Here is a 26,144-nt window from a genome sequence, read left to right on the forward strand (position 1 = left end):
TGCTTTACTATATTTTATTGATAGAAATACAATGTATTTCATAAGCATCAGCTACCATTCTACCACTACACAAGAAAAACAAAAGTCGAAAGTATTAAATAATGTGAAAAGTAATTACAGAAATGCTTTCACTTCCACAAAAGTCGTCTCTAACAGCATCTTGCATACTTTGTACAATTTGCTTATAATTGGTCTGATAGATGAAATGAAACAAAGTTGAATTTATTCAAACTTTTATTTCTCAGTGGAAAATGCTCTTTTCATCAGAGGTGGTTGAGTTTTCCCAACATCAAACATCATTTCCAAAGGTGGGTTATTAAGAGAACACCAATCAGGAATACGGCCTGTCTGATTGTAATATTCCTTTGAGACAGAACGGCTCCCCAGTATGTCTTGCAGTGCTCCAAAAATAGCTCCTGGATGATAAAAAATATTTTTATAACTAAGATGAAAACTTTTACTTGAAAATTTTATGTACACACACACCCACTTCATTATATTACAAGACAGAAAGGTAAAATCCAACATGCAATTCAAATTAATTCCAGTTAAGTTGTTCTATATTCTATCTATACTAATAAAAGCCTATGTAGTCGTCACGCCCTCACGGGTGATGCCCTCACACGGTAACAATCTATCACCAGGAGGCTGCGTGCACAGCGGGCATGCGCAGGTGGGTGGGGCTGCATGCGTGGCAAGGTGCGCGTGGGTGGGTGGGTGGGTGGGGACTTGACGCTGCGTGCATGGTGCCGAGGCGGGGCCCGTGGCGATGCCAGGGGTCCCACAGCTCTGGCCTACCTCTTTGGGGCAATTGATCACGGGGCTCCCACACTGTGAGCGGCACAGGCCAGGCTGGGACCGCCCCCCAAAGTGCATGAATTTTGTGCACCAGGCCTCTAATATTTCAAATAATAGGTTAAGCCATAACTACTGTGTTATGGCCTATAACAGATTACAGTGAAAAATGTAACAAGCATTACTGTGTCTAAAAGCAAGTGAGGCAGAGAGAGGTGGAAAGTATTTTCAACTCCGTAAATACAATAAATACCCTTAGTTTTTCTTTGCCACAACTCTAAGATTATATGTTAATAAATAAAATGGCACTGCAAAACCCAAAAAGCATCATCATAGCCTAAGAGTCTAGCCCTAACCGGTTTGGCTCAGTGGATAGAGTGTCAGCCTGTGGACTCAAGGGTCCCAGGTTCGATTCTGGTCAAGGGCATGTATCTTGGTTGCGGGCACATCCCCAGTAGGGAGTGTGCAGGAGGCAGCTGATCGATGTTTCTCTCTCATTGATGTTTCTTAACTTTCTATCCTTCTCCCTTCCCCTCTGTAAAAAAATCAATAAAATATATTAAAAGAAAAAACAAGAGTCTATGCTGAAGACCTTATAAATACACCCCAAGGCAGTCTTTAAAATATAATTTAGTAACTAAATCCATTTGTCCTAGATCAAAATTACATTTTGATGAAACTTTACTAGAGATACATTTAAAAAGTCAATACTTTGTTTTTCTCTCAGAAAGATCCTGATTCCTATTAGCTAAAACTGCATCATTAAACACAAATCAGAATGTATACAAAATACACATTCATGATTGTTTTTCTCTTTAGAGTAGTCTCTTTGTTAGGCTATTTCTTTATTTCAACTTCTTTATTTAGAAACTATCATTTTCTAAAACATTCAATGAACTCAGTCACAAAAGAAAGTATAATTATAAAATAATCAATTTTTTAACACATCCTTATTGTTGAAGGTATTATAGATGTCCCCTTTTCTACCCCCACTGACTCCCCCACTCCACAACTACCCCTCAGCCTTCACCACACTATTGACTGTGTCCATTGTCATGCCTAAAGAATCAATTTTCATATGGCTCACAGATTAGCTTTCTCTAAGGAATAAAACATGTTTTAAGAAACGGTAGTAGGCCCCTTGCCAGTTTGGCTCAGTGGATAGAGCGTCGGACTACAGATCAAAGGGTCCTGGGTTCCATTCCGATCAAAGGCATGAACCTTGGTTGCAGGCTCCTCTCCTGCCCAGGCCCTGGTCAGGGCTTGTGCAGGAGGTAACCAATTGATGTGTTTCTCTCACATAGATGTTTCTGTCTTTTCCTCTCTCTTCCATTCTCCCTAAAAATCTATGGGATAATATCCTCGGGTGAGGATTTACAAAAAAAAAAAAAAAAGAAAGAAATGGTAGTAGCATCACTAGAATAAATCCACAGCCCCCACTATTATGAGGGATGACTCTAATTGGACAAAGAAGTTTATTTTAAAAAATCAAAGTGCAGCCTGGTCGGTGTGGCTCAGTGGCTGAGCATCAGTTGATCTATCAGCCAGGAGGTCACGGTTGGATTCTCAGCCAGGGCACATGCCGGGGTTGTGGGCTCAGTCCCCAGTGTGGAGTGTGCAGGAGGCAGCCGATCAATGATTCTCTCTTATCATTGGTGTTTCTATCTCTCTCTCCTTCTCTCTTCCTCTCTGAAATCAATAAAAATGTTTTAAAAATATTTTAAAAAATTAAAATGCAAATGCCAAGAGAAATAGGTGTATAATTCTGAAAATGAACAATTTAAGGAAAAATGAATATTCATAAAAATTCTTTAATAGTTCTATGAGTTTATTAAGTGAGCAATTTTGGACATTGAACTATCTATTCTGTATCTCCATTAGTTATACTACTCAGGAACCAATTAGTGTATAATCATTATATTTTAAAAACTAAATTCTTACCTCCCAACCAGGCCACACAATTAGCTTTTGCAGGTGGAGTATGAATACGGAATGTCTTGGTGCCAAGTGTTTTCTTATACTTTGGTTTTTCTACCAAATATCTTATTTCTGCAAGCAATCTATGGAGAAATCCTGGCAACATAGATGTGCCACCTATGATTACCAAGTTCTCTGCTAATTGCTTCCTGGTGTCTATCGGGCACTGTTGTCAAAGAGAAAGAAAAAAAAAAAAGGATTTATCATTAACTGTATAAATAATGCTTAGCTAAATTTAAGAAAATATATAGCTTAACTATTACACATTAAATAGATAATTATTTGTATTACAAAAGGGCCACAGAAAGGTTTCTTTGACAAGGGAGTTTTAAATGCTGCAAATATAACCACCCTAATATTGCCATATACTCATAGAGAACTTCACAATATTATATCCAGAGCCAACTGTCGAGTGGGAAGATAACATTCTTGGAAAAACTGTTTCCATATTAGCGCTCTCTAAGAATTAGAAATGTTAAAATCCTTCACTGATGTTATATTTTTCATAAAAGTTCTTGAGTGGAGCTCTAGAGATAGACAATATCTTCCAATGTGATGTACTTCACATAAAGTTCTATGATTCCACAATCATTAAACAAAAGAGAAAAATTATCATATACACACTGAGATTTAAAATTCAATATTACCCAAACCTGCATTTGAAAAAACTATAAACCATACTAGCTACAAAATAAAAATCAGATATTGCTACTATGGAAAAATGAATGATATGTCCATAATACTTACTATCCCTAAGTTTGAAATATTTTAGGTACTATATCATAGTGCCAAAGTAAAACTAAATAATTATTACATTTAACATAAGAGCTAAAATAGATAACCAGCCCTAGTCGGTTTTGCTCAGTGGATAGAGCATCGGCCTATGGACTAAAAGGTCCTGGGTTCGATTCCAATCAAGGGCACATACCTAGGTTGCAGGCTCCTCCCTGGCCCGGGCCCTGGTAAGGTCTCATGCAAGAGGCAACCAATGGATGTGTTTCTCTCACATCAATGTTTCTCACTGTCTTTCCCTCTCTCTTGCACTCTCCCTAAAAATCAATGAAAAAAATGTCCTCGGGTGAGGATTAACAAAAAAACTAACAAACAAACAAACAAACAAAACAACACTAAAAATAAAATAATGTAACTGATGGCTAAAATTAAAGAATGTAAATTTTAAAATTTTCTCTAAAGGGCTATAGTCATAAATTTAAACGTTTTACTAAATAAAAATACCTGCATAAGGGAATCCAATATTAAAGTGGCAACGGATTTCTCTTCATTATCTTGTTCAAAAAGAATTTCCACAACCGAATCCCTAATGAGATTAAAAAACAGAGTGCTTTGTTGGCATCACATAATATGATACAGAATATACCATTAATTCTACTGACACATTTTAAAGTACCAATATCTTGTTAATGTAGAATAATTACTAAAATACAACATGTTTGCATTTATAAATGAGAATAATAGTACCTGCCTCACAGGTGTTGAGGTGATGATTCAATGAGTTAATACAACAGTGCCTGGCACATAGAAGGCACTCCCTAAGTATTGTCTACAATTATTATGATATATAGATTTACATCTATTTTGTCCAGCTATACCTCCTTAAACTTAATAACAGAAAAGGAATAGCATTCTATGAAAGTTAGTAAGACTCAACAAGCAGATCAGTAATACAAGAGGTCTAAAAACAACAAAATCTGCCCTAGCTGGTTGGCTCAGTGGATAGAGCGGCAGCCCGTGGACTAAAGGGTCCAGGGTCTGATTCCAGCAAGGGGAGGTTTCTCTCTCCAAGTCTCTATAAAAATCAATGGAAAAATATCCTCAGGTGAAGATTACAAAAATAAATAAACAAAATAAAAAATAAAAACAAACAAAATCCTCCTCCCCCAAAGCATTTGTTTGTAAAATAATACATAGCCAACATTGCTAGTTGCCTAATAAAATATCCACTTTTCATTTTTTTCTGGCCCCCGACACCCCCCCAAATTAAAAGAACCCTATTTTGACCAGCACAAGGGAGATCTTTGTGGCATCAGAATAGTTCTATATCTTGACTGTGGTGGTGGTGATTAAATCTACCTGTGTTAGAATTACACAGAACTATTCATATACATTACACCACTGCCAATTTACTGGTTTTGATACTGTATTATAGTTATGTAAGATATAAGTATTGAGAGAAATTGGGTGAAGAACATATGGGACTTCTCTATATTACCTTAGCAACTTCCTGTGAATCTACAATTATTTGAAAATTTAAAAAAGATAGGACTCCATTTTTATAGTGGATATAATGCCCCAAGTAGAAACACTCTATCAGCCCTTCTTGCTGCTAGATGTGCCTAAGTACCAGACAATAAAATGGAGGCAGCAGGGGTATATGGAACTTCTAGAAAGCCTCCATAAAAAAAGAGGATGGTTCCTTTTTCTTTCCCTTCCTAGAACAGCTTGCTTGAAACATAGATGTATTAGCTATAACTCCAGCAACTATCCTAGACCCCAAGGCAGTGATGGCGTACCTTTTGAGCTCGGCGTGTAAGCATTTTGAAAAACCCTAACTTAACTCTGGTGCCGTGTCACATATAGAAATTTTTTGATCTTTGCAACCATAGTAAAACAAAGATTTATATTTTTGATATTTATTTTATATATTTAAATGCCATTTAACAAAGAAAAATCAACCCAAAAAATGAGTTCGCCTGTCACCTCTGACACGCGTGTCATAGGTTCGCCATCACTGCCCCAAGGAAAAAGGCTACACCCCAAAGATAATAGAGAAAAAATGTTTGGGTCCCTGATGGGAGCTGTCATACCATCCCTGGACTATCTACATCTGAACTTCTCTTAAATGAGAGACAAGCTTCTGCCTTGTGGAAGCAAATTCTTTGAAAGACCAACCATTTATTTTAGTTCATTATTTTGCTCATAAAAATTAAGGTCTAACCTGATTGATCCAAGGACATGTAAAATCTTCTCTCCATCTAATGGGTAGTCAACATTTGGGGGTGGTGAGGGACGCTGAAATATAAGTAATGTAAATATATAAATAAATACAAATAAGCTTCTGAAAAAAGAATATACATTTATTATGAACTTACCTCAGTATTCCCATCGATATTAAATTTTGCTGCTTGGATTTTTAGTCCACGTTTCAGATCACTTACAAAGCAAGTGCGCACTGGAAAGAAAAGGAGAGTTAGTTATGGTTTGTGATTGAGTCAATCTATGTCTCTGTTAAAAAAAAATCCCCTTCAAGTAGACATACTAATTATCCACTCATTCAACTTTTATAAGCTATACCTGTCTTTAGCTAGCTTATAACAATTTATTCACAAATAAAAAACCTTGCTGTTCATCGAGGAGTCATAAGACATGTGTTCCTCTAACATAAAACCACATTAAAAAAAACACCTTTGAGGAAACTATTCCTTATATAAAGATTACCATAATAAAAATAAATTTTAGCATCATGAAAATGTGTAACTGAATAGAATGTTTCTTTGAACAAGATGATCCATATCTCTATATCTAATCTTATGTAATTATCTAGCTGATTCTTTTTTTTAAATCTTGGTTGGTTAGAACACAAAGCCAAATTTTGCTCCTAGTTATAATAACACTCCTTAGTTTTCAGTTTTTTGGCATGATTATTTTCTCCCTTTTGCCACAACCCAATACTATCACTTTCCTTCCACTATAGAACCATTTTTGTTTTTATACTCTAAAATTTCTTCTTTTAAATATTATTCTACTGCAAAGTATCTTTTATAATAAGCTGTTTAAGTTATTCTCAGAAACAGGTAAGGTATAAAACATTTTTTTAGTAGAAACAAAACTGATGTTGAGTGCAAGAAATCTAATGATTTGGTTAATTATTTACAAAACATAGTTAAATATATATTTACATATATAAAATCATTTTCGTTCACTAATTCAAAATATACTTAAGAATCCACAATTTTAATATGTTAGACAATAAGCTAGGTGCTCAAGTTACTTATATATGTTATATTTTATTCAAGTCCTATGAACTTTCTAAGTAAGGCAAATGCCAGCCTGCAAGATCACATATAGTTGGCAGGGAAAGGTGCTCTTCTTTATTTTTATTTATTTATCTTATTTTTAAAAAATATTTTTTATTGACTTGTCTTTTTTTTAAGAAAAAAAACCTACACGACATAAAACCAGTGGCTTTCTTAAGCAATTTAACTATAAGTTCGTACTTTGGAAAGTACTAATTTTCTTGAACCCTGTATATTATATCTGTAATTGAAAAGTTTCTTCAATAAACATATCATAAAAAATGCCAAGAGCTTACATAAATCTGGAAAAAAATAAAAAATTTACATTATTCCATAGCCTTATATATGAAATATTTTTGGGAATTACATAATGAATTTAGTACATTTTATATCTGTGTAAATATTTTAAAACACATGCCATCCAAACCAATACTAAAGAATCAAAGGGACAAAAATAGGAACTCAGTTTACCTTTAATGTCCTCTAAGACACCTTCTGGAATTGAACCTAAAACAGAAATTTTATTTAAAACTATACAATCTTATAAGCAAAAACAGTCTCTTATATTGCATTCACATTTCTATTTCAGCAAAATTTTAAGTACTATAATTAAAAAAATATATTTTTTTGGTTGATTTCAGAGAAGAAGGGAGGAGAGATAGAAACATCAATAATGAGAGAGAATCATAGATTGGCTGCCTCCTGCGTGCCCCCTACTGGGGATCGAGCCTGCAACTCAGGCATGTGCCCTGACCAGGAATCAAACCCTGACCTCCTGGTTCACAGGTCAACGCCCAACCATTAAGCCACGCCAGGCAGGCAGTACTATAATTAAAAAAACAACAACAAATAGGATAATTAAATTTGCTTTTAGGGAAGAAATTTCATCATTCAAAGCCAAGCCAAAGCGGAGAAGTTAAAGCCAGGTGTGCACAAAGCACTACTGCCTGTCACTACTCATAAATTTGACAAAAATAAGATCCCTTAAAAATGTAGTGAAATAACTGGCATTAGACAGAAATTACCTTTCTACCATACAAAGAAAAGAAAATCTTTTCTACCATAAGAGATTTGTTGGTTATCTTGTGGCACTTAGAAGAAATACAGGGCTTAAATATGAGTTATTTTTATTTTACAAAGAGTGAAATTTCAAGTTTACTTATCTTTGCTATAACACATGACTGTCAGTAACATGCTAACCTAATATCCTATCTAATAAAAGAGAAACATGGTAATTAATGTACAACCGCTACCCTTCCCATTGGCTAATCAGGGTGATATGCAAATTAACTGCCAGCCAAGATGGCAGCCGGCAGCCAGGCAGCTGGAAGCTAACATGAGGCTTGCTTGCTTCAGTGACGGAGGACTCCAACGTTCCCCGCCTGCCTTGCCGGCCTCTGAGCTTGCAGTTTGAAACATTGTAACAAATATAGAAGCTAAACAAAACCCCAGAAACCTGCTTTCAGCGAGCCGGGATCTCAGAGTTGGAGTTATACATTATTTCGATTATAGAACCCAAACAAACCAGATACCTGCTTTCAGCAGCAGAGGCCTCAGAGCTGGAGCCAGAGCTAAAGCTGGCCCAGAATAAAAAAAAAAGAAAAAAAGGAGCGGTTGGGAGCTTCAGTCACACACCAGCCTGAAAACAGCCCTCAGCCCCTCACCCAGACTAGCCAGGCACCCCAGTGGGGACCCCCACCCTGAAGGGTGTGTGACCAGCTGCAAACAGCCATCATCCCCTCATCCAGACTGGCCAGGCACCCCAGTGGGGACCCCCACCCCGATCCAGGACACCCTTCAGGGCAAACCAGCCAGCCCCCACCCATGCACCAGGCCTCTATCCTATATAGTAAAAGCCCAGCAACGGGATCAGCAGAGCCGAGAGGCCTCCCGGCACCAGGATCAGCGTGACAGGGGGCAGCGTCCAAACCCCCTGATTGCCCTGCAGCTCTGTGTGTGACAGGGGGTGGGGCCACAACCTCCCTATCCGCCCTGCTCTGTTCCTGACAGGGCAAGGCGCCCCAACCCCCTGATCAGCCCTGCTCTGTGCCTGATAAGGGGGAGCTCCCCAACCCCGATTGCCCTGCGGCTCTGTGTGTGACAGGGTGCGGCGCCCCAACCCTGCCCCCCCTCCCCATGGGCCCTGCTCTGTGTGTGATGGGGTAGAGCCATAACCTCCCCATTGGCCCTGCTCTGTGGGTGATAGAGGGCAGCGCCCCAACCCCCGATCTGCCCTGCTCTGTGTGTGACAGGGGGCGGTGCCCCAACTCCCCTATCGGCCCTACTCTGTGAGTGACAGGGGGAGCTCCCCCACCTCCTGATGGGCCCTGCTCTGTGCGTGACAGGGGGGAGCTCCCCAACCCCCTGATCGACCCTGCTCTGTGCGTGACAGGGTACGGAGCCCCAACCCCCCTGATGGGCTCTGCTCTGTGCGTGACAGGGGGCAGCACCCCAACCCCCCTGATGGGCTCTGCTCTGTGCGTGACAGGGGGCAGCGCCCCAACCCCCTGATTGGCCCTGCTCTGTGTGTGACAGGGGGTGGCGCCGCAACCTCTCCATCGACCCTACCTTGAGTGTGACAGGGGGCGGTGCCCCAACCCCCGAATCGGCCCTACCCTGAACGTGACTGAGGGTGGCATGGCAACCTCCCGATCCGCCCTGCTCTGTGTATGACAGGGAGCGGCCCCCCAACTCCCCAATAAGCCCTGCTCTGAGCCCGACCAGGGGCTGACCTAGGGATTGGGCCTGCCCTCTGCCACCCAGGAGCAGGCCTAAGACAGCAGGGCATTATCTCCCGAGGGGACCCAGACTTCGAGAGGGCACAGGCCGGGCTGAGCGACGCCCCCCTCAGTGCACAAATTTTTGTGCACCAGGCCTCTAGTATATTTTAGAAAAAGGATCACATGCAGACTGCTACTTTTTTCCTTCAAGGTAAAGGCAACATTTTAAAAAGTGAGTGAGAGCCCTAACTGGTTTGGCTCAGCGGATAGAGTGTTGGACTGCAGACTCAAGGGTCCCAGGTTCGATTCCGGTCAAGGGCATTTACCTTGGTTGCGGGCACATCCCCAGTGGGGAGTGTGCAGGAGGCAGCTGATCGATGTTTCTCTCTCATCGTTGTTGCTAACTCTCTATCCCTCTCCCTTCCTCTCTGTAAAAAATCAATAAAATATATATTTAAAAAAATAAAATAAAATAAAAAATGAGTAAGACAGTACTTAATCAAAGAAATCTATACAGAAAGCCTTGGAAGATGGATGTTTGGATATGTGATTTTGCTGCTAAAAATCTTGTTTTCCAAATCAGACTCAGCAACAAAATTTTCTAACCAAAATACAAAATCTTCTAAACTCAGAATTTCTTTTTTTTTTTTTTTTTTTTAGTGGTTTCATTTCTTTCCCTTTTCATTGTTTTTCTTTTTTTTTTTATTGCTTAAAGTATTACAAAGGGTATTACATATGTATCCATTTTATCCCCCCGCCCTAGACAGTCCCCTAGCCTCCCCTATCACCCAGTGTCTTATGTCCATTGGTTATGCTTATATGCATGCATACAAGTCCTTTAGTTGATCTTCTTCTTTTTTTTTTTTTTTTTTTTTTAAATCCTCACCTGAGGGAGAGAAAAAGAGAGAGAAACCTCAAACCTCGGTTGCTCAGTTTGCCTGCCTCCCGCACAGGATTGGGCAATCACCTGACCGGAATTGAACCCTCGACCTTTCAGTGTATAGGGTGAATTCTAACCAACTTCGCCAGGATGTGAACTCAGAATTTTTAACTTATATTTGGGAGAATAAAAAAGCATAATATTTTGTATAGAATTTATTTTTGCCTCCCATATGTGCCCCAACCAGGGATCAAACTGTACCATAGGTATGTGTCCTGATCAGGAATCGAACCTGCCACCTTTTGGTGTATGAGATGACACTTCAACCAAATGAGCCACCTGGCCAGGGTTTTCCAACATTTACTCAGTGTTCAGGCACTATATTAGATTCTATTGAAAAATAAATAAGACAGGGATCCTCAAAGTCTACTGAGGGAAACTGGTAAGCTAAGAGGAAAATATGTTACATGTGCTACAGTCATTACTGTTGAAGGCTTAACAGATAGGGGAGCAATTTATACTGCTTTAGGAAAAACAGGGAAGGCTTCAAAATTAAATGACATTCCAGATTAGTCATGCAGAAGAATCAAAACCCCAACTAAGAAAAGGATTCCAGGTAAAGCAATAGAATAAAGGAAGGCACAGGGTTGTAGTGCTATGATCCCTAGAAGACCATATGAAATTTACTACAGTTGAAATAAATGCAAAGGGCTGAGTTTAGCAGTTAAGGCTAAGAGGCAGAATAAAGTCAGATTGTGAAGAAACATGTATATCAAATGGATAATTTGGGCCCTAACCGATTTGGCTCAGTGGATAGAGCGTCAGCCTGCAGACTAAAGGGTCCCAGGTTTGATTCCGGTCAAGGGCATGTACATTGGTTGTGGGCACATCTTCAGTGGTGGTTTTGCAGGAGGCAGCTGATCGATGTTTCTCTCTCATCGATGTTTCTAACTCTCTATCCCTCTCCTTTCCTCTCTGTAAAAAAATCAATAAAATATATTTTTTAAAAATGGATAATTTGGATTTTAGCCAGTGGGAACCAACAAAAGTTCTCAAGCAAAAGAGCAGTGTAATCACAATTGTAATAATGAGGGCCTAGTTTACAATGTCCTTGTTTTCAGATGTTCAGTGGTGTGGATGATTTTTTAAAAAGATGGAATTTAAAAGAGACTTCTAAGGGAGGACAAAGGACCTGATAACTCCCAGTTTTCTAAAAAGAACGACATAAATATGTTATCCTTATCTAAGAATGATTCACTGAAATGGATTTAGAGAAGGAGATAACATGTTCACTTAAGTCTTAAGTTTGAGATGCCTAGAGACATGCCTAGTTTACATCTAATGACCAGTTGGAAATATGAAATGAAGTTTAGAAGGGTCAGGCCCAGGGATACGTTTGAGAATCAACAGCATTCCTGAAAGTCAAAGGAAGAAGTAACATCAAGAGTACATGATAATTAACAATGTCAAAAGTTTGGAGTTAAAAAAAAACATGAGTTGTGCCCCGCCAGTGTGGTTCAGTGGTTGAGCAGTAACCTATGAACCAGAAGGTCATGGTTCAATTCCTGGTCTGGGCACATGCCCTGGTTGTGGGCTCAGTCCCCAGTGGTGGTGGGAGGGGGGGGGGGGAGGGGGGGTGCAGGAAGCATCCGATCAATGATTCTCATCATTGATGTTTCTCTCTCTTTCTTTCCCTCTTCTTTTCTCTCTGAAATTAATAAAAACGAACAAAACCCATGAATTGAAAAATGAAAAGCGAATAATGTAAACCACACTTAAATAGTTTAAAATGACTTTACCCATCACAGAGGGAAGGCTCTGTTCTTTAGCAGCACCTGTGTCAACAGTACATTGCTCCAATAGTTGAGTTTCCAACTCCCTGAAAGTAAAAAAAGGTTACTGGAACTAAAATACTGCAACTGATATCCTTTTCTTATTTAATACTGCACCAGTGGGGTCCCTCGGCCCGGCCTGTGGGATCAGGCCAAAACCGGCTCTCCAACATCCCCTGAGGGGCACTGGATTGCCAGAGGGCGCAGTCCAGGCTGCGGGACCCCATTGGTGCATGATCAGGGCCTGGGAGGGACACGGGAGGTTGGCCAGCTGGGGAGGGACTATGGGAGGGCTCCTGGGCATGACCAGCGTATCTAGCTCAGTCCTGATCAGCCGGACCCCAGCAACAAGCTAACCTACCAGTCGGAGTGTCTGCCCCCTAGTGGTCAGTGCACATCATAGTGAGCGGTTAAGCAGCTTTAGCATATCATTAGCATACTACACTTTGATTGGTTGAATGGCCGACTGGAAAACAGGACACTTAGCATATTAGGCCTTTATTATAATGGATGTTTACTATATAATGTATTATGATGCTTTAAGAAAAGCGGTTTTATTTTTAAAAGATAAGTATACTAAAGACTAACAGAGAATGAAATGAGTAACATTAAATGTCCATATTATAAGTCATCTACTAAACACTGTCAAAAAATTAGCATCTGTTTTTGTGACGCAGGTAAAGAAAATGTGCTAGATTCCAAGACACTTACCTGTGCAGAGCTTTTCCTCCTAGGGGGAGTGCTCCCCAGCAATTTAGTACTGGGATTCCTTCATATATCTATAGGGTAGTCAAGGACATTACTATTTTAGGAGATAAAATGTGGTTTCCTTGATATTTTCCTCACCTTCTGCAGTATTGTTTGAAATCAGCAAATTCTTACTTATTTAAATTTTTAATTTTTATTGATTTCAGAGAGGAAGGGAGAGGGAGAGATAGAAACATCGATGAGAACGAATCACTGATAGACTGCCTCCTGCATGCCCCACACTGGGGATTGAGCTCGTAACTTGGGCATGTGCCCTGACCAGGAATCAACGCTCAACCACTGGGCCACGCAGGCAGCTTATTTCTTATTTTTTAAAGTTACAGAAAAAGCACAGTCTTTTTTCATATTCTTCCCCAAAGAAAAAGGTTAAACACACACACACAGAATTCATTAGTTAATGCTGGGGTGTCCAATAAAGTAGACACTGGCCACATGTGGCTAATTCAGCACTTGAAATGTGGCTAGTCTAAATTCAGATGAAAAGTAAGACTAAACTCCACACCAAACTTCCAAATTTAGATTTAATACAAAAAAGCCCCTAGTACAATATCTCATTATTTTTATTTTATTTTTTAAATATATTTGATTGATTTTTTACAGAGAAGAAGGAAGAGGGATAGAGAGTTAGAAACATCGATGAGAATCGATCAGCTATCTCCTTCACACCTCCTACTGGGGATGTGCCCACAACCAAGGTACATGCCCTTGACCGGAATCGAACCTGGGACCCTTTAGTCCGCAGGCCGACGCTCTATCCACTGAGCCAAACCGGTTACGGCTATTTTTATATTGATTAGTCTCTTTCATTTGTACTTTATAAATGCAGCTTAGAAAAATTTTAAATTATATTATGTCTCACATTGTATTTCTATTAAACAGTACTGAGAGAATAGTGCAGAATATTGTACTGTGGGTTTGCTACCTTATTTTATATATTGTTTTTGCTGATGTTCTGTCAGTATAATATTTATAAAAAGGAAAAAAGTATATTGGTAAAAGCATTGGCTTTGGCAACAAACATGAGTATATATTTTGGCTATATGCTTGTATGACCCTGAGTTAACAACCTATCCAAACTTCTAATCTTCTCATTTACATAATGAGAATAATATTTAAGTTACACGGCTGTTATGAGACTTAACACATAAAACGCTTTATATTTAAAAAGCTATTGCCTAATTAAGTTACTTAGGAGTCAATGATTCTTGATTCCTTTTCCCTAAGTATTTCTCCTAATAAATAAATGTATTTCAACCTCCTTTTCAATGTAACAATATCCATTGTAATATTTCTGAGATACATATACTCTGCTTAAATGCTTCTAATGAAAAGGAATTTACCAGTTTATAGTCAGGAGTTCCATTCTGGGACAGCTTGAATTACTAGAGAGTATTTCCTGATGTTGTGAATGACATAAAACTATGGCACTGCCCTGACCGGTTTGGCTCAGTGGATGGAGCGTCGGCCTGCGGACTGGGGGGTCCCAGGTTCAATTCTGGTCGGGAACATGTGCCTTGGTTGTGGGCACATCCCCGGTGGGGAGTGTGCAGGAGGCGGCTGATCGATGTTTCTCTCTCATCTATGTTTCTGACTCTCTGTCCCTCTCCCTTCCTCTCTGTAAAAAAATCAATAAAACATATTAAAAAAAAAAACACAAAAAACTATGGCACTTAATGAGCAAGTTACTGTGTGCCAGGTCCTTTGCAAAATAATTTACATACATTACCTTCCTCAAGTCACACAATGCCTCTATCAGCTGGAATTATTATAATTCCCATTTTATGGAAAAGGAAACTGAGGCCCAAAGAGATTAAGCTACTTGAGCAGTATCATACAACTAGTAAGAAGCATAGCTGAGATTTACACATATTTGATTCCAAAACCCAAACCCATAAACCCTGTGCCATACTGCTGCCATGACAGTCTCTGGAGATAAGAGAGAAAAATGTATTCAATATCCACAGTAAGCCCTACAGCTATTTGAGGGCAGATTTCATATCACCATTAAGTTTTCATTTTTCTTGATTTAACTTTGTCATTTCAAGTTTCTCCAATTACTCTCTGTATGATCTTTTCTTAAAACTTGACTATCCTAGTTAACTTCTCTAATATGTCCAATTAGCTGATGTTCCTCCTAAGAACTGAACATAATATTTATGAGGTCTAATCCCTGGAGTATATACTGGGACCAAGTCATAATAATAATTTCTACAAAAAGTAAATTTAAGTCTCACAACCTTGTGAATTTTTTCCACATGATAATTTATATCTGTACATGGTAACCCAAAATAGTTTGATGTAATAAAAACCATTTTTAATTAGCCCAATTATTTTAAAGTAGAGTAAAAATTTGCAAAATTAGCTTGTTGACAAAAAAAGATACAGGTAACACCAGGCTTTCTCTATATCCACAATCCAGGACCATAGCAGAGTTTATCCCAAGTGTCAGAAGAGCCATTAGATGGCTTGGAGCAAGCAAGACAGACGGAACCTAGCAAACAACAAAAGCAGAATGAGTGTCAGTAGTTGAAAGTGTTTGCTTTACATTTCAAATATATTAAAAAAAAAAACTCAAGGGAACGTTATATTTATTTATATTATGATATCTAGTCAACAATTTTATGGCACTAAATTAAGAACTGCTTTGGTGATTTATTTGAATTTACACATAATCAAAGTACAGTGTAATGAATAAAAACATTCTTTAAGCCCTAGCCCATTTGGCTCAGTGGATACAGTGATGGCCTGCGGACTGAAGGGTCCCAGATTTGATTCCAGTCAAGGGCACATGCCTGGGTTGCGGGCTTGATCCACAGTAGGGGGCGTGCAGGAGGCAGCTGATCAATGATTCTCTCTCATCACTGATGTTTCTATCTCTCTCTCCCTCTCTTTTCCTCTCTGAAATCAATAAAAATATATGAAAAAGAAATTCTTTAAATTATTTTTCTCTCTCTTAGAGGGAAAACTGAGAGATAAAAGAACAGATCTAGAAACATAAATTCAGGGGAAAATGCTAAATTTAAAAATAAAAAGATGTTTTTACCATCAAAACAAAAACACAGAAAAAGAATTCTTGATTGTCTTTATCCACAAAGACAATCCACAAAGTTTGTAATATGAACTATATTTTAAAACCATTATAACATAGCAGTTAAAATTAAATGGAAGAACTATAAAAATCCTTAGTTCTGTGTAACATTTTTCAGTGAAAATCTGCCAGTTCTGGTGGCACTTCAAATATTAAATATTCAATCAAAACATGAAAGTCCATCATAACCAAGTGACAAATAAAATAATGGCTATATTCCCCTTATTTAAATTGCAATAGCAGGTATTCTAGTTATATATGATATAAGGATACACAAACACAACTAAAACTCTAAGTATAAACACAGAGAATCATCTGTTTTATTCAGATAAAAGCTGCCATGATTTCTTGTTTTTGTCTGTGTTCTCTCTACTGAAAACCAAACTCCTAAATCTAAGGATAAGAGGAATGTAACCTGTTTCTCTGTCTTAATACATAATTAACTTAGAAATATTAATTGCCCTATCTCATAAAGACATTATGATTTTTTATATATTTTGAGCTCAGTAGAATGTATGAAAAAATACATATATATGATTAATTTCTTTAAAAAAAATGATTTTATTGATTTCAGAGAGAGGAAAGGAGAGATAGAAACATTGATGAGAGAGAAACATCAATTGGCTGCCTCCTGCACACCTCCCACTGAGAATGGAGCCTGAAACCCAGTCATGTGCCCTGATGGGGATTCAAACCAGTGACCTCACAGTGCTGGGATGACACCCAACCAACTGAGCCACACACGCCGGGCTTTCTTCCTTTCTTTTTTATTTTATTTACTTTTGAGAGAGAGGAGAGAAGGGAGAGGGAGAGAGAGAAAAACATCAGTTGGTTGTATCCCAACTAACATGGAGCCCGAGCAAAACTGGAACCTGCATCCTGGGTACATGCCCTGACCAGCAATTGAATCAGTGACCTTTCAGTGCACAAGACTATGCACAGAATTTCTATGCTGAACACATTTTATACAATCTTCTAGTTTCCCTTGCTGAAAAATCCTAAATTCCTAAGGTAGAGATTTTAAAAAATTTTATTAATAAAGATTATCTGTATGATCTTTTCTTAGAATATGAAACTTAATAATGTGAAATCGTAATTTGGTCTTTAAAATAATCCTAACTCATATGAAATGAAAGTTATAAGAAAGTAGGGGCCTGGTGCACGAAATTCATGCACTGGGTGTGTGTGTGTGTGTGGGGGGGGAGTGTCCCTCAGCCCAGCCTGCCCCCTCTCACATACTGGGAGCCCTCAGGCGTTGACCCCCATCACCCTCCAATTGCAGGATCGGCCCCTTGCCCAGGCCTGACGCCTCTGACAGAGGTGTCAGGCCTGGGCAGGGGACCCTCATTTCCCCCCATCACTGGTTCTGCCCCTTGCCCAGGCCTGATGCCTCAGCCAGAGGCGTAGACCCCCATCACCCTCTGATCACCTGATCGGCCCCTTGCCCAGGCCTGACGCCTCCGCCAGAGTCAGGCTTGGACAGGGGACCCCCATCTCTCCCCGATCACTGGCTCTGCCCCCACCCAGGCCTGAGGCCTCTGGCCCAGGAATCATGCCTGGGCAGGGGACCCCCATCTCCCTCTGATCGCTTGCTCCACCCCCCGCCCAAGCCTGACGCCTCTGACCCAGGCTTCAGGCCTGGGCAAGGGGACCATCATATCCCCCCAATCCCCGGCTCTTCCCCCCGCCCAGGCCTGATGCCTCGGCCAGAGGAGTTGACCCTCATCACCCTCCGGTCACCAATCACCGGATCGGCCCCTTGACCAGGCCTGAGGCCTCCGGCAGAGGTGTCAGGCCTGGGCAGGGGACCCCCAGCTCCCCGTGGTTGCAGGCTCCACCCCTGCCCAGGCCTAACGCCTCTGGCCTAGGCGTCCGGCCCGGGCAGCGGGGACCCGCAGCTGCAGCGGCCCCGCGATCGTGGGCTCCGCTTTAGGCCCAGGCAAGGGACGCTTAGCTCCCGGGACTGCCAGCTTCGACCGTGCCCAGCTCCCATCGCTGGCTTCACCCCTACTTCCTGCTATCACTGGCCAGGGCGGCAAAGGCGCCTGATTCTCCGATCATGGCTGGGGGGCAGGGCAAAGGCGGCCTCAGGGCCGCCTTTGCCCTGCCCCCCAGCTCTTGGCTCCCCCCTGGGTTTCCGATCACTGTCAGTGGCAGGGGCTTCTTCCTGCTTTCCCTTTCGCCTCCCTGCATTGTGCCTACATATGCAAATTAACCACCATCTAGTTGGCAGTTAATTTGCATATAGCCCTGATTAGCCAATTAAAAGGGTATCGTCGTACGCCAATTACCATTTTTCTCTTTTATTAGTGTAGATATCACTAATATCAACACGTAGGAGTCATTCCTGGCACTGCCTACCTAGTTTAAGGGAAACATTACTTGAGAATTCCATTTAATAGGAATTAAAAGCCTAAAATAAAAGAACTGAAAACTTCAGAGTACTCAGCATAACCGAACAATAGAAAGGAGAAAGACCTGGAAGAAACACATCATAAACTCCACAGTAAACAATACACCTTTCAATTCTGGAGAAAAAATTAGAAAGTTCCCAAACAGAAAAAGCTATTATTAAAATAAATAAATAGCCCTGACCAAAATGGCTCAATGGTTAGAGCTTCAGCCCTTGCACCAAAGGGTCTTGGGTTCGATTCCCATCAAGGGTACATATCTGGGTTGCAGGTTCAAACTCAGCTCAGGCAGGGTGAGTGCAGAGGCAAACGACTGATGTGTCTCTCTCACACAGATGTTTTTCTTGCCTCTCCCCCTCCCCACCCCCCAATCTCTCTAAAAACCAATGGAAAAAATATCAGATGAGGATCAACAATAAAATAAATAAATAACAGAAACATCAATAAATCAATAAGAAGAAATCTTCATTTATCTAATTAGTGGATGAAATGCTAACTATGCATGAAATAACTATACAAAGAAAGAAAATTTCAGGAGGCTTTGCTTAATACTCTGTCATCTGGTTCCTCAAATGCACTGGGTAGTATATACAATGAAGGAAATAAATGAGGACCTTTAGTTTAAGCTTTAAGTGCCTACCAAAAACAACATATAAAACAGGTACCTCAAAATACTTGAAGAGAACGCGAGTGAGTGTCTCTCTGAAGTGGGAAGGACACAGTACTGATTCAATAACCACGACTCGGCGATCTCTGGGATTCACCAACAAATGTCTGAAAAGTAACAGTTTTGGGTTTTTAATTAAAAAAAATTTTAAAAAGTAAATAGTTTGTATTTATTTTGGTACATAATGCAATTTGTTAAGAATAGAAAAACTATACTACATTAGTTTAAAATGCTATATAACAAAAAGACATCTGCATTTTATTACCCAGGAAAGATAACATTACTGACCTCTTGCTACAATTCATGCACTGTGTCAGAAACTTCACATCTATTAACTTATCTCAAAAGACAAAAATAACAACCTACTTTGAATAACTTGGGCCATTAAAAAGCCATTTTCTTTCTTTAGGTTACAAAATTAAGAAAAAAATATATGCTCACAAAACGCCAAATATGATGTAAGTTTATTACTTGAAAAATATAAATACCCTAACACTTCTATTACCCATTTTGTACATTGTTTTTACCATTTTGTATATTTTCCTTAATATGTAATATAATATACTGCATGCATATATTTTAACAGAAATATTCATTCCATAGTTGTTGTTCTGCAACATGCTGTTTTCAATTACCAATATATCTAAGGCACCTTTTTGTATCAGTACATACAGACACAGAACTCTTTTATGAAGTCTGTTTCATTATAAGGGTATACAATAATTTAAGTTCCAAACCACTTTTATTAATGGACATTTTATTTATTTTCAACATTTCCTTATGCTTAACTGTTTTCTAGTTTCAAATATATTTGGAAAAGGTTGAAAATAAGCAAGTAAAAATGGCAATGGAGTAAATTTTTTTCTTCTTCAGATATAATACAACTAAATATCACTATGACTGGCATTAGGAAAATCTAATAACAAAAGCTGGGGGGAAAAACAAATAGCATTAAAAAAAAAACACAAAAAAAACCAAATAGCATTGCATCCTACCTGAAATACAGTATGTGGATAAATTCCTTTAGGTAGGAATATAATTCTTCTGTATTGATATTATATTGAACAACTTTGATAGGCTATAAAAAATTAAAATAACTTGTTAATTTATAATAAATATTTTCAAATTAAAACATGCTCATTTATCTTACCAATGTATTTTCTGAATCCATACATTTCATATGTTATTGATCTTAATGATGCATCCCAATACCAAATACAAACTGATGTGCTAGTCTCTTCTGCTACAAGTGCTTTTATAAAAGCAGACATGCTCATAGTTGACTGTTAAATAAGGGAATACTGTCTGTATTAATGTGAAATTTGTATGAGTTCCTATTAGGCAAGAGGAACTGAATATATGATAACAGAGTTATTACCTTCATCAAGAAAAAGCAAGTGATAGCACAATTTACAATAGCTAAAATTTGGAAACAGTCTAAGTGCCCATTAGCAAATGAGTGGATTAAAAAACTGTGATACATCTACACAATGAAATACTATGCTGGTGTAACAAGGAACTCCTACCATTTGCAACAGCATGGATGGAACTGGAGAGCATTATGCTAAGCAAAATAAGTCAGTCAGAGAAAGATAAATATCACATGATCTCTCATTTGTGGAATATAATGAACAACATAAACTGATGAATAAACACAGATCCAGAGACAGAGAAGCATTGATCAGACCATCAATCCTCAGAGTGTAGGTAGGGGAGGGTGGGGATAAGGGGGAGAGATCAACCAAAGAACTTGTATGCATGCATGTAAGCCTAACCAATGGACACAGACACCAGGGTGGGTGAGGGCATGAGCGGGGGTGGGGCTGGGGGTGGGCAATGAGGGGATAAGGACACATATGTAATACCTTAGTCAATAAAGAAAAAAAAGAAAGAAAGAAAGAAAGAAAAAGCAAGTCATTAACTTGGTGGCCACACAGGTAGGTACTCTTTCAGATCTACGTTTTAAAAGTTTATATGAGTCTATGTCAGGGGTGGGCAACCTTTTTGTGAGTGCGTGCCAAAACCAGCAAAATCTCTGACTCAAAATTCTTCTGCGTGCCAACCCTAATTTTTTGAGAACATGTTACGCCTACATGATATCTCTTAAGGTGTACGTATGTGAAGAACCTTGAAGAAATAATAAAATTCATTCGAGCGACAAAAACATCAAAAGTATATGATGATGAAAAATACATTTATTTTTTAATGTATACATGTACACTGATAGTCCGACAGAAAACTTTATGACTCCGTTTGATATTATCAGTGGGACTTTTGCTGCTGCATCACTGATGACAGAGATTTTACATCAGGTTTATATTTCGTGACCTTCAGAGATATGCACGAGCTACTACTTTCATCCGTCAGGCTACTCCTATTACGAGACTTAACAAAATTCATCACTGAGAACAAAGATTCACAAGCGTATGTGGATGAAAACATGGAGTAACGCTGTTGCAAAGTTTTTTAAACAGAAAAAATTTTCTGGAATGGTATTCCAAGTCCTCAATAGTTCGTTTTCGACACTTCTCTCTGGTACTCCTGTCATTAATTGCTTTTTTCAATGTTTTCCAACTCAACTATAAGGTCAATAAATTTCTGCTTCCAAATTGAGCTACTCTGAAATTCAATCAACTGCATTTCAAAGTCAGCCATGTCTATGGTCCTTAAGATAACTTGTTATGTAAAATTATTTATTTATCTAAGATGCACCTACACTGAATTTATCGGAAAATAAAAAAGTCGATATTAAGAAAAAAACTGTAAATGAAAGATTATAAGAGAGGGTTTTGTGTGCCAGCAAAAGTTACTGGCGTGCCATGTTTGGCACGCGTGCCAGGGGTTGCCCACCCCTGGTCTATGTATTAGGGGCCCTCTTGTGAGTGGACCCTTTTCAGAGAGGAAGGGAGAGGAGAGAGAGATAGAAACATCAGTGATGAGAGAATCATTGATTAGCTGCTTCCTGCACACCCCCTATTGGGGATCAAGCTGAAAGCTGGGCATGTGTCTTTGAGCGGAATAGAACCCAGGACCCTTCACTCCACAGGCCGATGCTATATCCATAGAGCCAAACCAGCTAGGACCCTTTCACTACTCTTTCTTGGGCTGCATTTACTCTTGGTCCCACCTTAACAATAGCCCCACTGGCTGGCTCAGAGCTCAGTTTCATCTGTATTGTCTCAGTACTTACTGACCAACATTTTCAATCCATCATTTCTTCTTAATTTTAATATCCCCAAGACACCCTCTAGCCACATTCAGTTGCAAGCCAAACTGAGGGATCAATTACTGGTTTTTGCTAGTGTTCTGATTACAATTACATGAGTATTATACAGTCTACCCCAAACCTGTTTTTTCATAAGCCTGTTTTTGTTTGTGATCAAAGTGAGGTTTTACAGGAACACAAATATTAAGTTATGGCAGAAATATCTATATTGGATTTTAAAAGGTGAATTTATGGCAAGGAAAATTATTCTTTCTACTGCTGTACAATTCCTAATTTGCCAAATTAGCTTTGGCAAAAAACAACTGTCTTTTAAAAAAATGTTTTTCACAGTTCCTTTGGATCTTGGAATTTACAAATAAAGGACTAAAAACCCATCTTATATTTTGAACAGAGTAAGAATAAAGGTACATTATAAAGCTCAGAAAATTATTTTACTAAGATTAAAAACTTTCTCTTGATATATAATTCCATCTATATAAAATGTACAGAAAAGGCAAATCTTTAGAGACAAAAAGACTGAGTGGTTGGCTGTCGGTGGGAATGGGTATAAATTCTAAATAGGCATTAGGAATCTTATTGGGATAACAAAGAAGTTTTAAAACTGGACTATGGTGATGATTATAGAACTTACTAAAAAAATCAGTGAATTGTACACTTAAACAGGTGAACTTTATGGAATGCATAAACTAAATAAAGATTTTAAAATTTTTTCTTGGAATACAGTAATAAGGTATGTAATCAGCACTGTTTTAATCAATCTTATTTGAAGTCACATTTAAAAACATTTTACATCACAGTGTTTATTTCTAATTTGTTTAAGAAAATACCTTAGGCATGCCAGCTTTTTTTATCACACTAGGAATTATGCATCTTGGACTGGTTTCTCCAGCAAATCCACATCTGAAAATAAACAGAATATTGAAATACTCAACTTATAACAGTCTTTCTATATATTTATCACAGAAAAAAGTTTTTCTGTATTTGTTTAAAAAACACAAACACACCTGGGAACATCACTGATACATTCAAAGGGACAAAAAGAAAAAAAAAAGTTAATCCCATCTATTTATAATTGCACATTAAAAGTGAAAAACTGTTTCAAATTAGCAACCCTGGATCTGTACTGTATTATGTGACTTCATTCATATGACTTACTTATTAGTGCATCATTCTAATATTACTAGATTCTATACTGACATGTTTTCTTTTGGTCTATTTTTTAAAAAATACATATTTTCTTTGATTTCAGAGAGGAAGGGGGAGAGAGAGAGAGAGAGAGAGAGGAAGAGAGAGAATGAAGCATCAATGATGAGAGAGAATCATTGATCGGCTGCCTCCTGCACACCCTACACTAGGGATGGAGCCACCAACCCAGGCATGTACCCTGACCAGGAATGGAACTGTAACCTCCTGGTTCATAGGTCAACACTCAACCTCTGAGCCATGTGGCCTCTTTTGGTCTATTTTTAAACTATGAACATTTGACATAGTTAGAATCACACTATTCATACATCATACACTCATAATAATAAACTTATAATAAGCTTTTCATATTTAGTTTTCATTGCTATCATTTCATTTTTTAAACTTTTTAAAAAATATATTTGATTGATTTTTTACAGAGAGGAAGGAAGAGGGACAGAGAGTTAGAAACATCGATCAGCTGCCTCCTGCACACCCCCTACTGGGGATGTGCCCTAAACCAAGGTACATGCCCTTGACCGGAATCGAACCTGGGAGCCTTCAGTCTGCAGGCCGACGCTCTATCCACTGAGCCAAACCGGTTAGGGCTTCATTGCTATCATTTTAAATAGTGCATAGTATTTCATCCTTTTAAAAAACTATTCCCCTTTCTTGAGTATTTAGGTATTTCCATTTCTATTTCATGTTAGTGAAACACATCTTTGCTTAAAGTGTTGCTAAAAAATGATCACCATTTAAGTTTAGTCTGAGGATTATCTCTTCTTGTCCTACTTGTCTGCAGTACTGCTCTCCTCCTATTTATCTCCAAATAGCTCTTTCCATCTTCTACTAACCACAACTCCATGTTTACTTGCACCAGTGCTCCTCAAATTTCCCAGGATGCAACTCATCAGTCAGCTTCAATTTTTCTTTTACTTTATAGATTCATCTTATCACTGGTGTCTTTGTCAATAGTCATCTTCCTGTATTGCATCTTTCTGCTTCTCATTTCCTTAACATATTTATATTTGGGTGTCAGACTCAAGATATTTATTATGCTAGAAATAAACCTTTAAGAGTAAATTTAAAAATGTAAACAAGGGAAAATATTGCATCAGATAGTAAGAGAATGGACTAGTTAATCCAAGGACTATTTAATTCAATTCTGGTGCACCTGAGGTTCAATTTCTAAATAGGCTCTTTGACCCTCTCTATATATAAAAGCCTAAGCGACCATCGCAACCGAAACAACCAAACAGATGACTGACCAGGCTGCGTGGGGCGACCAGGCCGGCAGAGGTGGGCAGAGGGGGCAGTAAGAGACGACAAGCCCGTGGGGGAGGCAGTTAGGGGTGACCAGGTAGGCAGGAAGGTGAGTAGTTAGGAGCCAGTGGTCCCCCTTGAGAGGGATGTCCGACTGCCGGTTTTCGGACATCCCCTGAGGGGTCCTGGATTGGAGAGGGTGCAGGCTGGGCTGAGGGGATCCCCCCCTGACCTCTATGCACGAGTTTTGTGCACCGGGCCTCTAGTTTATTCAATAAAGTTATTAAATACCTACTACATGTTAGCCATTAAGATTTTATGTACATGAAGATTTTCAAATGTTTCCGTTTAAAATATATACAAGATGCAATTCTGGTTGTCACGCTCCTCTGTCTGGAGCCCAGTACAAGGGCCCTCAACCTGGAGTCCAAGGCCCACTTTGATACGCACCAATCCCTGAAACCAGGTGCAAGTGCATTAAGGTGTGTATATGTGGCTTTTGTTCGGTCGTCAGAGGGATGGATCTATGCCGTCCAAAAGGTTGAGAAACATTACTCTAGTAGTGTTTACAAGTTGCCTATTAAAACATGTTATTTTTGCTCATCTAAGAGGATTTTTTTTGGGGGGGGGGCGGGGGGTGCAATCTCGAGAGTCTCATCTATAGGATTCCACCTCTTTGACGTGTCCAGTCAAAGAGGTGGGGAGCAATGGCCCCGCCGTGGACACACTGGGATCTCCAGCACCCACAGACGCTCCTTCAGTGGTTAAGGATGGAGATGGTCATCGGGCTGCCGACTCGGTTGCCAGAGTCCTGAGCTGAGAAGCCCAGGGGAAGCGGGTCTAGCTCCCCGCTGTCATCCCCTGCAGGGGTCACCCCAAAGGGTCTGTTCGATTTGGGGTAACTACCCGACCACCCCGCACATCGGCGAAGGCAGTTCTCCCCAAGCCTCCGCGGCCTCCCTGGGAGTCAGAACCCGGCCGCCCGCGGACCCTCGGTATTCGCACCGCCCGCGGTGGAATCACAGTGGCCATCACTGGGGGGAGTGGGGACGTGAGCCGGCGATGAGGGCCGAGCCGGGCCTGGGTGTCGGCCACCCGCCCTTCTCCCCAGACGACCGCAGCCGGCGCCGCGGCCACTCACTTGGTAAAGGCTTCTCCCAGGTCGATCACGACCGCCGTCTTCTCCCCGCCGCTCCCCAGGCCCTCGTACAGCGGCATGGCTGCCGGTGGGCAGGCAGACGCGGACCCGCGGGCCTAGGCTCTTCGGCTCCGAGGGGGCGGGGCCGGGGCGGCGGTGACGG

General features: G+C 39.8%; 1 protein-coding gene across 1 annotated transcript; it reads right to left on the reverse strand.

Moving 5' to 3' along the window:
- On the reverse strand, positions 1 to 26,144 carry ACTR10 (actin related protein 10). The gene is made up of 13 exons (XM_059695035.1): positions 25,985 to 26,144; positions 23,226 to 23,298; positions 20,168 to 20,250; positions 19,171 to 19,279; positions 15,390 to 15,497; positions 12,950 to 13,017; positions 12,206 to 12,285; positions 7,278 to 7,313; positions 5,883 to 5,962; positions 5,729 to 5,802; positions 4,009 to 4,090; positions 2,737 to 2,938; positions 1 to 416 (listed from the first exon to the last, which is right to left on the reverse strand). The coding sequence occupies exons 1-13, from the start codon at positions 26,059 to 26,061 to the stop codon at positions 235 to 237; spliced, it is 1,254 nt and encodes a 417-aa protein (XP_059551018.1). The 5' UTR covers positions 26,062 to 26,144; the 3' UTR covers positions 1 to 234.

The sequence above is a fragment of the Myotis daubentonii genome, chromosome 1 (assembly GCF_963259705.1).
Source record: "Myotis daubentonii chromosome 1, mMyoDau2.1, whole genome shotgun sequence".
Lineage (NCBI taxonomy): Eukaryota > Metazoa > Chordata > Mammalia > Chiroptera > Vespertilionidae > Myotis > Myotis daubentonii.

Excerpts from the sequence above, each read along its gene's own strand:
- ACTR10 (XM_059695035.1), bottom strand. The coding sequence starts at position 26,061 with ATGCCGCTGTACGAGGGCCTGGGGAGCGGCGGGGAGAAGACGGCGGTC. Across the intron at positions 7,314-12,205 it reads GAGCCTTCCCTCTGTGATGG|GTTCAATTCCAGAAGGTGTC; the intron begins GTAAAGTCATTT and ends TTTCTGTTTTAG. Across the intron at positions 4,091-5,728 it reads CATGTCCTTGGATCAATCAG|GGATTCGGTTGTGGAAATTC; the intron begins GTTAGACCTTAA and ends TAATCTCATTAG.